Below are 15,115 nucleotides of genomic sequence, written 5' to 3'. Positions count from 1 at the left end.
CAAGTGAAAGCCTGAGGTGCAGCAGCCTGTGGTGGCTTTTCAGCATAGCTGCTCCCTTGTGCTCTCTCTTCTATAGTGCAGTAATTTGCACTTTCATGGTTTTCCATACAAGTCAGAAATAGTTCATGTTTATCAGTTAAATTTGACACCTCCGTGTTACAAGTAAGATCCACTGGCCTCAGTGTTAGCCGAATAAAGCATTCTTGTGCTAACACATCAGAACGAAGGCCCTTTGGCCAGGGTGGGGGAAACAGGAAAGAAAAAAGCAAACAAGGCAGACTTAGCTACACACATGTACTTGATGATCCCAAAGAGGAGTGACAGCTCTCTCTGAGAATTATGCCCTTATTATATAAGTGTAGTGTTGTTTAATACACTGATGTGACTTCGATAGAAATCAGGTAGTTTCTGACAGATACTAAGTAGTCAAATTAACAGTTCCACTTCTGTGTTGCTATTACAAAAAACAAATCTAAAGCTCTCCACAACATAACAGTTAATGCTTTAGCAAGCACACTGCATAGAGGAATTAAGATGCTCATCTGGGACAATGTGACACACAGCAGAAAGCCAAGTACAAGTGTGGGTTAGCAGCAGAAATGGTTTTTTCTAAGAGTTATATACAGTAGACCATGCCTAGATGTGTTTTAATTTGTAAAGCTGACTCTTACCTCCAATTCTGCTACTACAAGCAACACTCAGTCTAAAAGATGGAAAATACATCAAAATAACATTTGTTTTCTCACATTTCAATTAAGATTCAGTAGAAGTTGTAGCACTAACCTGCATCTCTCCAAATCTGTAATAGGACATTTTATACATGAGGCAGTTCAGCAAAGTTGGAGAACCTGCCTTGTCTACCCGGAACTCTCCCTGAGGGGTAAAGTAATCACTTTCCTTTAAAAAGAAGATGCAAAGAGTCAGTATAAACTAAACCCCTATTTAAGGTAATTTCTCATTCTCTTCTCCACGAAAAAACTTCACAAAGAATATAAGCTGACTTTTACAGTTTAAAAGCTGATTTCAGCTAGTCTTAAAATAGAAAATGATGGTGCTCATTAAAGGTAAAATAGTTACAAACTACCTGCTTGCAACTCAGACCCCAACCAATCTTCCTAAATCCATATTATTGTGCTGGTATAAGTTTTGTCACTTCACAGTCACCAGTTACTGGAAAACTGATCTTAAAATGTAGAAGTTAGTTGGGCATCTATCAAAATTATTCTTCAGAAAGGTGAAAAGCACTGTATTGTTAATATACAAGGTCTGCAATGTTACCATAAACTTCATCTGTGCACAGTGTTTAAACAAAAAATTTCTGCCATTTTCACCTCCAGTACAAGATGAAACTACACACATGGGCTACTCCCTTAAGCCTGTGCTCAATATCTAGAAGGTTTTGTCAGGCTTAAGAAAATATTGCTATAAACTTCTGTAATCTCTGAGATGTTTGAGTAACTTAAACTCTACATGTCAATATTAACACTTTAACTTGTCTCCTACTATAACAGAGTTTGAAGAAATTTGTAATGCCAACTATTTAAACAGTCTGAACACTCCTACTTTTAAGTGTGATGGTACACAGTGAGACACACAAGAATTACAAAAGATATCCTATACTTTTAGTATCATGCAAAAAAAGTGAAAAGCTTTTGAGGTTACTGACCTTTCAAAACCATAAATACTGAAAGAAACTGGGCTACAGGCCTCTGCACTCCTACTGTTCTAGGAAAACAACCCATAACATGGTTTTCAAATAAAATTGCAGTAAGTAGTAGAGATTTCCCTCCACTGTAATGAGCATTACCAGAAAAGCAATAATATGAATAAAGGTTTAAAAAAAAAAAAAAGAAAGAAAGAGATGAACATCCAGAAATACAGTATTCAGCTGTTGCAGTTTTCCTGTGTATGTTTCCACTTACCCGAATATCTTTGGGATGCTCCCCCTCTGCTATTCTCACCATCCACAAGAACTTATTAATATCATCACCAGAGTAGCCAATCACACCACCAAAAATAATCAAAACATAATCCACATCCAGGCTTCTCATGATCTCGTATGCTGCCGACTCATTTGATGACATTGCCTTTCCCACCTGTATCAGAGCAAAAATACCTTAATTACCTGCATAGCTGCCTATCGAACAGATCCGCAGATCAATACCTGACAGATGAAAACCCAAGAATACATATTTGCCAACCAAAGCCCACATTTTAATTCCAGATAAAGAAAACCCATGTGAATATTTAGAAACTCAAAAGCCCAACCTAAACTGAAATATTTTCTCCTCTCTAAGAGGAGTGTTGCCTGTTGAAACAAGTGTTTTGAGTATAAAATGTAGGAATAAGGGTTTTCCTTTTGTGGAACCTATGGATTTTTCAAGTCATGGCTGTATTGCCAAAAACATAGTGTTGCAGAGAATACCTAATTACAAATTATTTTCAAAGCTTTAGATACAGCCCAAAGTGAATAAATTATTTGAAATGTTAGTAATTGCTTGGTTTTTTTCTCCTTGAGCTCTGTCCTTCACAGACCAGAGAACGTGTCCTTCACAGCCATGCTGCATTGTATTCAGTAGCATACAGGCACCCTCAGCATTGAATTCCCAGTAAATTTATGCAGAAAAAATGTGAGAATAGAGACTTCCTTGAGTTAAAAGCGTAATATAGTTTTGGCCTTGAAAAAGTCTTTAAAGCTGTATCCAGAACCTCTTCCATACTGGTCACTTCCCACACTTAAAGAATTCACTTAGGTCAGTAACTGGCATTCAGTTCAGTAGTTTTGTTTGCTATTGAAGCTCTTGTACTTAAGGCATAATAATGCATCGCTGTAGTAAAAGGGAGTAACTACAATATAAATAATATTGCATCCAAATAGATAGGATTCAGTTACGAATGTATTTTGAAAACACTAAGCTTAGGCTGCAATCTGTTAAAGAGACAGAGAACCTCAGCTTCATGGCCGTTATCCTAATTGATGTGAAATTATCTGGCAGATTTCCATTTCTGTGCAGGAGGAAGTCATCTGGACATGCCTCCGGGGCATGCCTCATTTAGAGCACAAGTTCAGGTATTTGCCGCAACACACATTTATTGCTTGGGTCCCCCTTTATGGAGTATTCATTCTGAAATGGAACCTGACAGCACCAGCAGTCATACTACAGAGAATCTTTATTAAAAACCATAATTGCTAATTGCTGTAATGTGCATGGTTACTGTGCTTGTGCAATACAGATGACTTCCACAGTCTCTCTATTCACATGATACACCTTGTCCTGCACGGATCTGTTGGTTTAGATGCAGTATCTGCACTTCTACCTCTTGTAGAAGAGGGAGGCACATAAAGCTATCAGAGTTGAATGGCCATGAAGACACACTAACACTGTCAGGTCAACAACCAAAAGAAGAGAAAAGTGCCTTAGAGTACATGGGAAGGCTTGTTGACTGATATTAAGACCAACAATACAATTTCCCAAGCTTGCTTTCAGCTGATGTGAGTTCTCCGCCCCTGACAAAAGCACGTACATGTGATCCCTCCCTCCCCACCACACAGTTTTTCAGGACTTTGTAGGCTCAAAGTACAGCTTGATTAATTTGTTGATTTTGAACACTGCTTGTCTGCAGATCTGGTCCAACTGCTGTACTAGCTACTGACAGAAGGCAAGAAACTATCCTAATACATTCCTCAAGCCCTTCCCCCATTCTCCCCATGTAGCATGACATAGGTCTTCTGGGAAGAAACAGCTGCTGAGTGATGACTGATGTCATCACTGAGTGATGAGTAGTCATTATACAGCACCTGGAAAGACTGCAACCCAGGTACAATACAGAGCATTCATTTGTTTCTGAAAAATTTTTAAGTTGCCCAGGGTGGTGCCCCTGTAACCACAGGCAATGCTAACACCCTGCTTTTAAGCATACGCACAAAGCTTAAACTTACTCTTCAGAAGTGAAAGGAATTAAATGTACAGATGTTTTGTCTAACTGCAAATTTGAGAAGACAGAATTGCATCAGATCTGCAACACTTCCATTGCTATTCATAAACTTTCTCTAACTTCCATGATGCCTGAGAATTTGTTGTTTCATGTGATCAGTTTTTACGTGCCATTCAAAAATCCAGTCAGCAAAGACACTGCTCAACTGAAATGATCCCTATTTGTATAGTGCCAATAAAGTAGTGGTACCAAGTAGGCTATCATAGCACTAATCCCAAGGGGAATGGTTACATTAGATTTTGTCTATCCTCCCACAAAGAAGAGAAACTGAAGTGCAAGTGAAGTTTTGGAAGCTCCAAGTAAACAAATCGGAAACTCCAAAGCAAAATTGATCCCTTCCAGCCCCCAAACTCTTGATACTTGTGTTCTAATAAACGCAAAGAGTATGTTCTTTCCACCTCTGTGTTTCCCACTCTATGGAATTTTTCCTTAGTATCATACTATCAACAGACATTTACAATTTCATGCTTGACTGCAACGTAAACATTTTGGTGTTTCTGCTCCATAGGAAACTGCCACCCTTACCAGGGCTATATGGCTGTTGTTCCAAGTATTGTTATCAACCAAGGTTGTCCGGTTAGCCATTCCTGCTATCTGATAACCATAATCCCACCATGACATCACTCTGGCGTGCTCATCTGTGTTTTGTCTCAGCCAGTAGTAGGCTTCTCTGAAGTCATCTAGAATATTCCGAGTGCTGGAAAACAGAGTTCATTTTATTCACATTGGAAGAAATACTAGCAAGAAATTAACTGCACCATGATAAATCTGGGCTCACAAATAACAGTTTTCTTATGCTTTCAGCTCCCTTTGAGGGATTCAGTCACCAGCAGTCATAAGTTTGAACCCACTGACAGCTGAACAGCCAGAAGCTGAACTGCTTTTGAAGATGCGACTAAATGCATTTCCAGTCGAATATCTATTCCTAAACAAGTTTTCCCAATTGACTCAAAAGCTTTCTTTTTTTTTAACCATCACCTTTATTGGCTTTAGATAGGATTATTTTTATGCATTTACATTAACTATTTCACAAAATGTTGTGTCTTTTTGAAAATTAGAGTATATTAAGGATTTTTTATTCAGGTGACAATTCTGCCTTAATATAACAAGAAGTAATTAAAAGAAAGTAAAGCAAATTGCTAGTGCAAAGGAAGTAGAAAGGCTTTTGCCCTTTAATTATTTTAAGGCCTGTAGACCTTACTTACCCATCATGGTTATAGGAAGCGAGAACAACACTAGGGCTGGAGTATGCATTGCTAGTTACCCAGGTACAGTGAACAGCAAACATCATCAACAACATCAGCATCAGCATAGTAACAATGTTTTTGATATTGGGACCCAGTCCTTCTTCTGTTTTTTCCTGTTCAGATACATGTTTTCTCACTTTGCCTGCCTAAACAAACACAAATATATCTGTTATGGCAACTTTTATCACCCTTGACAATGGAACCCATGCCTTTTTCTTCACCACATGCACCCTATAAATGCTACGGGATACTATAAAGCTAGACCAAGTGCGGCATAAATTAACTAAGTATGCACAAGAATGTTTTGACAATCCAGCAACTTATAAAAAATGGATGATTCCTTGAAAGTTTTTTTTCTTCTGAAAGAGGCTATTACATGAGGGTGAATGCATGACTTCCTTGGTTTGGCACAGTATGATGATGCCCTTGTATAAGGCAGGGTAGAAAAAAGAAAGGCACAGGTATTTACTGTGAGAAAAAGGGGGAAACCCAAGGCTCATGCATTGTCAGGGTCAGTATAACAAAACCTAAGATATAAAAAAAATTAGCACCTAACAGCATTTTCTTCATGATGAAGAGAGTATGCAAGTTTATGAATAGAAATACTTTTTCATAAAATATATTATTCTTAAATTTCACCATGTCTTAGAGGAAATACAAGGAAATACAATTCAGTGACACAGAACTGCTATATAACTAGTTAAGAAGAGCGAGCAACTGTCTGCTATCGCTCCTACTGACACTGGTTTTGGTTTTTTTTAGGACATCAGTTACACCTTATTGAAGAACATCAACACTGGTTCTAAATTTAAATGCTAGTGATTCAGACCTCTGGTGGCATTTAAAATATTCTGACCAAAAAAAAAAAAAAAAAAAAAAGTAAAAATAAGCTGTTTTCTGACCTTATCTTTTGCTCCCTCTACTCACCTTATCATACAGGTTGCCAGGGTTCCTTTTGTCATCCTCATCACTGCTGTCCTCTATTGGTGGATTTTCCCTCTTCATATCATCACCCAAATAACGCTCAAAGACATTGGAGAAAGCAATTGCAGACAGCATACAGACCACTGGAGTCAAAGTGAGCATCAGCCGAACCATCACACCAGCAAAGTAAACGGCGCTGATTGCATACAGAGCAACTGCAAAGAAACAAATCTACTGATGACATTTAGAAAATAACACTCACTCTGACTGCACACATACATGCTCTCCATAAAACTACTTCTGGAAGTGGGTTGAGCATCTGTGTGTATAAAGACTTAAGTATGCATTGTATTTCATTGCTTTTTAATTTACAGAGATACAGTTCAATTAACATTTATCCCTTTTAAGCCTCAAACCCTTCCTGAAGTTTATCTTGACAACTGTTAACAATAACACAACCCCATTTTTATATTCATTAATAATGTGTCAGAAGATACATTATTAGTGAAATCTAATATCACACACCAAAAATACTACTGGAATAATAGGTAGCTTCATTTGATTAAAAAGGTCAAACAGCCCTAGACCAAACAAGTTACTGAAACTGAAAAAGCAAAAGAAAGCGTTAGAATTTCATGTAAATATCAAATTTTAATTTAACTTAGAGATATCTGTGGACAAATTGGGGGCTTGTCTACATTATAATTCCATACAAATGATATGATATTGTAAGCCCTATTCTGAAGCAAGTTTTCCTGAACAGTATTATCTCCACTCCTCAATGCTCCCCCCCCACGCCCACTTCTCCCCCACCCAAAAAAGCAAAAAACCAAACCAAGATTTTCAGAATAGCAAGGAATATTCAGAAAACTTTTCTTAGAAGGAACAAAACCCCCAAACAATCCTGTATACACTGGTTAGGAACATCTGTTCTTTAAGTAATAGTGTTTATTCCTTGTCTGTTGCAGTTTAACAATACAATTCTATGAAAGATTTGCCACAGAAATCATGAAGGGACACTGGTTTATGAGATTACATTACATAAATATTTTCTACTCTGTAGCAAAGTAGTATGGCTCTCCATTCTCACTCACAGGTCTCTACACCGACTTAAATGGATGATGCAGCAGTAGGAGGCTGAAAGCGAATTGCCCAGCACTGTACAAGGACTCATTGTGAGCCACAGAGCACAGAATACCCCAGAGTCACTGGATTTAACACAGTAAATGTTCCACTGCCCACATAGCTCTTAGGTAATCCTAAGAGGCAGCTATATTAGTCTGGAGCTTCCTATCCCTGTAAAAGCCCAAGACCCGAGTGATCTTCACTGCTCCATATGGGCTACAACTTCATATTACATCCCTACAATCCTCATTCATAATCTTAGAAGTCTGCTTTCACAGCACAGCTTCATACAAATAAACACTGTCACTGACACAGGGAGACCCCACACCTCCGCTTGGGCTTGTGTCTTATCTAGCATTTGTTCCACAGCAAGTGATTCAGTTCACCAAATAGCAGAAAATCTGGAAAGAAAAGGCATTTTGAATCATCATCTGTGATGGGATGAGTGCCAGACACCCAGGGAAGGGTCTGTTGCCTTGCAGACTGTGTACAGTAGGGACCTTCTGAGCTGTTCATCTGGCTGAACTGTACTGTGGGACTGCACCCCAATGCGTGGTTTGCAAGATCAGCATGTGGCAGAGCATGCAACTCCAGCCACAGAACAGAACCATACTGACAAATATTTTAATACCACCTCTTGGGATGACACTCCATCACCATTTCACCTATCTCTGCATTTTTATAAAAGGTTTTAAATACTGCTGGGTGCAGGCAACTTTTAATAATCATCTTTAAACACATCGCTTTTAAACCTTTTTTTAGAACAACAATATACCAGCTTTGAGCAAACAAAACCAAAACAGAACCAAGTTGAAGGCAAGGTTTTTTAAAACAATTTTTAAATATTTTCTCTTACCAAAGACTCTTTCATCATTGATGTTTTTGATACAGAACCACAGCCCTGCTGGGAAAGTACACACGAGAATATGGAGATCAAAAAAGAAGGAAACCCATGTTGTAGGCTGATGCTCAGACACAGAGGCAATGATCGGGATGTGAATTTTCGCATACCTTTTTTAAAAAAAATTCAGTTCAAATTATTTTGAAAAGATAAAATTATTAAAACTTGTAAACATCAGGAATTCTGAAATTCATTTCAAAGGAAGCATTTCAATTTAAAATGGCAAGTGCTCCATTCAGCAGAAATCTGATGAAACTTCTATACCAAAACAGTCCTCAGGTCTTACTGTATTTAAGAAGTATTTGGTGTATAGAGTTATTTAAAACACCAATATAAAGGATTATTGTCATACTAATTAAAGGAATGAAAATTACAGAAGTTTTGTTTTATTATGGCTAGATATGAAGCCATATTCACCAAAATGAAAACACACAGCTATGGAAGCCCCACCATTACATTCTGAAGAGATAATCATCCATGCCAGTAAGTCTCCTAGGTTTTCAACACTGTATTTTGAAAACTCTGCTCTACATAGAATACCTTTATTTTCTCAGTACAGAAAGTTACAGTATTAACTACCAGACCAGTCACTGGTGTCCCCCATGTTCTTTTAGATGCTGAAAAAATCAGGCCTTGTCTACACTTGGAAATATATGTCAACTAAACAACGTCAAACACTCAGTGCAGACAAGGACAAAACTGTGTTCTATATTAAAGACAGCTATACATATGAACCTAATCTGAGGTGCTATATGACCAAATGGTGAGGTATCAAACATATGTCCTTTTCTTCACTGAGATCTAGTTCTCATTAAAAACTGGATTGTGTCTTTTAACACAACATGATTTTCTAATGTAGACAAGCCCTCAAAAGTTTAATGCTTTGTGTATATATATACCACTTCATCTATAGGCAAAGAACAACACCTGTATGTTCTTCAGACAAATCTGAGGCTTCTCTACTGACATCTACATTTATTACAGAGTTGGTGCAGAATCCTGTATAAGTTGGACTTTGGTGCCTGAAAAAACCTGAACTGCAAAAGTTCGAAGTTCTCCTATCCCTGCTTTTAATCTTTAAAAAAAAAAAAAAAAAAAAAAAAAAATCTACCAATTCAATTTCACCTTAAATACATTTATCTTAGAAAAATATCTTCAGTTTCATTCTTATTCTCCTGGCTGGCTAAAGAATCCAACACTGGATTTTTAAAGGTTAACTAAAACAAAAGATTAACTAACACGGGTTTTTACCTGTGAAAACACACACAAATAAACCAGAATTGTTCAGAGTAAACATCTGTATACAAAAACAGATGTATGAACATAATGAACAGGCAACATGCAAGATCATATGTGCAACATCTTTGTTACTTTGTGTAATGTTGCGCAATGAAAATAATCTAAGTTTAAGGCTCTTAGTATGTTTTTCTATATGAAATTGTAGTGCTTCTCAGCATAAATAACCAAAAGCTGTACCAACACTTGAGGACACACTTAAAAATTACTATTACATATTCAAAGATTTCCAAAGAAGCGAGAAATTTAATAGACAAATTAGTGAAATGGTTGCAAATATCATGAAACAGTTACTACAGATGCTCTCTTTACATAACTGATTAAAACCCACTATATTATCCTTGACTGAAATATTAAATGGATTTGATGATGAGGAGAGCAAAAGATTTAAGTTTTCAGTAGAATGCTATTGATATCTAAATCCTCGTATCTTTTATCCTTACTTACCCAGTGTCCCACAATGAATAGAATCTGCCACTCCAAGGAGCAATATAACCTGAAAAAGAGAAGGGGGGAAAAAACCCTTTTGCTGCCTAGATATTTAAAGGCAATAATTTTTCTACTCCCTCAAATTGTAGCACAAAACCAAAGAAATTTCATTGAACTTGTAATATATGTGAACCAGACCTACTGCATTAGGCAGGCTATAAAGTCTACCAACCATGAAGCTAGTTTTAGAAGAACACACTTACAGGATCACATTGTACTTATCAACTATAAAGACACGCACACCTCCAAAAGTCAAAGCAATGCAATAATATAAAATATTTCTCAAAGAATATGACAGCTAGAGACTCTGTAAAGAAGTATAAGAAAAAGAAAACATAATTGATGAGAAAGTATTTAATTTTTCTGAAATGCCTAAGCAGGAAACTGGGAGCGATCTATAGCCAAAACACTAACACTTAATGAAACACTGGTTTCCTGTTGTTTCTCTACTGATGGATCTACATGTAACATGGAATATAAAAGCTGCTACTAGACATGCTGATCAGCTTTATATATATTTTTTTAAAAACAAAGCCTTTAGATACTTGACTATCATAAGATAAAAAGAAACAGTATCATTATCAGATGAGAGAGAAAAATTGTTTTTAGAAGTTATTAGTAAGATTCTTCTTAAATTTTATTTCCACTTTCCCCGCAACCATTTCAGCTCTCTCCGAAGACACATACAGACAAGCTGAAATAAGAGAAAGTTAAATCCTTTTATTTATTACTCAAGTCTTCATGCATGAGACAGCAACTCTTCCCTTTATCTGGTATTTAAAATTAGTATAATCTGACTGAAGGTTTTAGTTTCCTACCTAGTTTAGACATTTAAATATTGTGGTTAATGTTCTACGACAAGATATATTTTTTCCTTCAGTCTTTGGAAGCAAAGCATGCTCCCAAACCACTGCATGCACAAGAAGAAGGAGCTGCCAGCAGATGGAGAACTACCGGTTATGGTGTTCTCTGGATGTATCCAAAACATGAGATCAGACAGCATCACCTGAGGGTGCTGAAAAAGTTGGCCAATATGATAACTACCCACCATCATCAGGGCGGTAAGGGAGGCCCCTGGTGCCTGGAAATTGGCTAATGCTACACTTCTAGGAAAGGCAAGAAGGAATATGCAGGAAACTACAGGCCAGTAACCCAAGTTCCTGAAAAGATCACGGAGCACAGCCTCCTGAAATACACTATTAAATGCTTTGAACCATTTTCCTCACTTCTCATTTATAAGCTGAAAAAGAAAGGGCTGGACAAACAGACTGTTTGATAGGTTGAATATTGGCTGTCCTGACAAGCTCAAAGTAGTACTCAGCGGATCGGGTCCAGCTGGTGGCTAGTAAAAAGCAAAAATATCCCAGAGGCCAAAACACTGAACCATGCTAAACTGAGAAGAGTTGCTGACATGCCTTATGGCAGGCAGGACTTCAATCCAGAACCTCAACCCACTTCTTCCAGATGTTGCACCTGGGATACAGGGTCCAGATGTGGGCACCTTTCTGCATAAGGATTATTAAGAAAATAGAGAGGGATCAGAGTGCTGCGAGATGGTCAGGAGCCCAGATCCACAGCATACCAGAAGCTGAGGGAACAAGGTTTGTTCCACCTGGTAAAGCAGTGATACTGATCAGTGAATTTCAGAAGTTTAAATCAACACTTCCTAAGAACTGTAACAGAAGACATATTTTGCTGCACACTGAGATTAGCAGCTGAATTTTGTTTTGATAGGCCAGTCTGAAAATTTTTGCTAAGTATTAGTAGGAACTGCTCATACATACTGAAAAGCAAATCATAAACCACCAAGTTTTAGAAAAACTTTCAAACAAATAGAGATGCTATTTTTTTAAAATAATGGTATCATAATTAACAAAAATAAAACTGCTATTATTAAACAGTCCAAAATGTTAAACAATTGATACCAAAAAATTTACGCCAGAAACATCGTTAAAAAGAAGTACAAGAAAGAAGTCAGTTAAAATAAAAAAAGTTATGTCTCGGGAAAGTGTTTTTTCCCAAAATAAAACTCTGACAAAACAGAACTGTATTTGAGGTATAATATTAAGATCATGCAATTTAAACCAAGCAGAAGTCAATTTTTGCATGGGTAACATATATTTAGCTAGGAAAATAAGACTGCTTTTTCTTCATCAGGGGAAGGAAGTATGGTATTACATCACCAAGGAAGTATATCATGGAATGAGAAGATGGCAGTGAGGCATCTAGGGACAGCAACCAAGCAGACAAGCTTGTTCTTGTGAGATTAGGTAGAACTGCCTTGAAGACTGGAAGCTGAACCACAGAAGTAAAGTAGAACTTCAGATTAATTCCAGTCATACAGAAATCAGATTCAAGTATTTCTGAAAGTAAGCAATCTGACCTTAACCTGTCAATGCTATTCAGAACGGATCAGCTATATGTATCTTCCTAACACGCTTTGGCTATAGTTATGCTCCTCACCCAATCTGACTTCTTACATCATTATGTGGATTGTGGATAAACCTGAAATATTGGAATGATGCTATAAAGTAGGTTTTTTCTGCAGCCCAGAAAGCACAATGAATTCCAACACATGGGCACAGGTTTGCTGTGGCATTGCCAACAACTACTTTAGACTAAATCAAATGTTGATCATCTGGTTTACCTGCTCTAAAGGTAAACTAGTTTCACATTTATTTACCTGTGTATGTCAAATAGATGACACTCAGGAATACAATACCAGCAGCTAGTGAGACACCCAAGAAGAACAATGTCTGAAATTCTTGCTTTGTTAATCTGTCTCTCAGATATTGCAAAAATGCATACGCCTGCAGCAGTGCAAAAACACCTAAAGAAAGAGGAAAGTTTTTGTTTAAATGCTCAGAAGCAGTAACAGCTGTTAAAGCAATTGGCATACTTTGGCTATATTTGAATTAGAAAACTAAATGTAAGGTACATCCTTACACCTAACAACTAGTATATAAGCACTTTCTGACAAATAGCCTTTAATACTTAACAGGGATGATACTTTCTTGCAATGACAGAAACTTGCAATGAGAGAAAATACTGTCCAAAACATTCTTTGCTTATTATATCAAAAGCTGCAATACCCACTGCCTCTTTGCTCCCAAATTAAACTGGGGTAAGGGAGAGAATCACCTGAAAACTAGATTGTACAGATAATGGCAAAAACACAGGTTAACATACCTAGACCTGGTGAAAAATTAAGACACAGACCCCAGGCAGCACACAAACAAGACTAATATAGAAATATATGGAAATTAAGTTACTAAAACCCCCAGGATTTAATGAAAGAGAAAAAAAACCCATATAAAACTAGTGTTGCAACACCAGAATTCACTGGGTAAGCACCCCACACCCTCAAATAGGCTGTTCAGAGTTCAGCATAAAACCAGAACTTGGACACGATCCAATGATTAGTCCATTCAAAATTGCGAATTCACTGGTAGCTGGCAGAAGTAGAAAATAAAACTCAAATGTATGGTGCACAATGTTGAAATTCACTAGTTCTGAACTCCTAGAGAAAGAGACAAACTCTATTCACTAAATAAATGTAAAATACTTCAGATGCAAAATATGGTTTGATAAATCCTTACTCTTTCCATTTTATTCAGATTGCTGAAAAAAATCTCTATTTTTAAAAGTATTTTTCTAGTAAATTTTAATGATATTCCAATTGCTGTCCCAAATACTTTTTGATAAGTCACTACACATAATAAAAAAATCTGAGCAATCTAACAAACTAAACTATATCACACAGTGTACACAGTTAAACATAAACCTATCAGTTTTAGTAGAGGTTATTGCTGTCAAGAAATCAACATGTCTGACTTAACAACTATTGAAAAATCAACTTAAAGAAATAAAAAGAATCAAACAAGATTGAAATCAGTTATTTAAAAATCAGCCTCCTGATTAGTAATTTAAGTCATTTGTACTTAAGCCACTTTGAAAAATTACAGAAAACTATCAACTCCAAAACCAAATCGCTCAGTAAAAACTATGTTTACCAATAAGGAATGTTTCAATTGTACAATGCTTGAAGGCAACATTATATTGCAGAACAGTAGAGATTATCAATGTGTAAAATAACTGCTTGTCAGAATGCGTAACTGATGCAGTGTTATGGAGGCATTTTACCTCCATTAGCTCACACAAAGGAGGATAATGTGTCAATTGGAAAGAAAACTTCCCTACAGACACAAAATTGTACCTCTTTTTCTTTAACAATTTGGTTTGTTAGTATGTGCTCTTTCCAATGCAAGGAAACAAAGCTGCAAGGGTTTGAGGTTTTCTTGTGCTAAGCAGGCTCTTTGGAAGCAGACATTTAATTTTCTTACCTGCAGCTGCCATGTGTTCGCTTGTTCTAATTGGCTGAAATCCCACAAAAGGTATCTGCATCGATAATATTAACCCCACAATGTAGAAAGTGCTATATGCTAGGAAAAAAAGAGGGAGAGGGGAGGAAGAGAAAGATGGGAAGAAAATGAACACACATATTTCTAAAAGCATTGGTTCCATAATAGAGTCCATCCTCCCTCCAACTTCAGTGACACTGAAACAGAACCGTATGATTCCCAGTACTTCAGCCACCCTAATGATTTTTTCCTCCTTTGACCAGAATAAACCTGCCTACTCCATCCAGATTTAGAGAAAGTAGCAAAGTATTGTTGTTCCTAATTGGACTGTTTTTTCTCCTCCTAGGGTAATAAACTACGTACCTAAGATGCCCTAGCTTGGAAATAGTTTTCTCAGGCCACGGATGGGGGAAGAGCTCTCAGATAGCAAGTGACAAAAGCAGCTTTCTATATGAGGAGAAACTGAAGGGACCAGACCTCAAAGAAGCAAAACACTTAAAGAGTCCACTACCTATTTAGAAAATCCAAAGAGGTACGTTTGTTCTTTTTTTAACACAAGAGCAGAAGCATGCCAAGAAACTGAAAAGCAATAGAATTAAAAATTAATATTAAGCATATGTATTAATGGCTCTATATCAACTATGGGGACTCATAACCCCCAGAAAGTAGAGGCCAAGAACATCATTAATATTAGTTTTAGTACTAATAACATGAATTAATATTACGTATGCACCAAGATTCATATACTTTATTTTGACAGCATTTTGGTCCTCAGT

General features: G+C 36.9%; 1 protein-coding gene across 2 annotated transcripts in view; it reads right to left on the bottom strand.

Annotated features, from left to right (window-relative positions):
* Nucleotides 1-15,115, bottom strand: part of STT3B (STT3 oligosaccharyltransferase complex catalytic subunit B) — a 53,240-nt gene that overhangs the window by 4,170 nt on the left and 33,955 nt on the right. For both annotated transcript variants that reach the window (XM_075053075.1, XM_075053085.1), the window contains 9 exons: nt 14,322-14,420; nt 12,662-12,808; nt 9,937-9,985; nt 8,149-8,303; nt 6,171-6,382; nt 5,202-5,389; nt 4,522-4,693; nt 1,923-2,096; nt 784-897 (listed from right to left, as the gene is read on the bottom strand). In XM_075053075.1, the coding sequence (XP_074909176.1) occupies nt 784-897; nt 1,923-2,096; nt 4,522-4,693; nt 5,202-5,389; nt 6,171-6,382; nt 8,149-8,303; nt 9,937-9,985; nt 12,662-12,808; nt 14,322-14,420 (1,310 nt within the window). The remainder of the gene's footprint in view (nt 1-783; nt 898-1,922; nt 2,097-4,521; nt 4,694-5,201; nt 5,390-6,170; nt 6,383-8,148; nt 8,304-9,936; nt 9,986-12,661; nt 12,809-14,321; nt 14,421-15,115) is intronic.

Source organism: Buteo buteo, chromosome 2 (assembly GCF_964188355.1).
Source record: "Buteo buteo chromosome 2, bButBut1.hap1.1, whole genome shotgun sequence".
NCBI classification, from domain to species: Eukaryota; Metazoa; Chordata; class Aves; order Accipitriformes; family Accipitridae; genus Buteo; species Buteo buteo.
The sequence above is the reverse complement of the archived record's forward strand: the minus strand, read 5'-3'. Positions and strand labels throughout refer to the sequence as shown.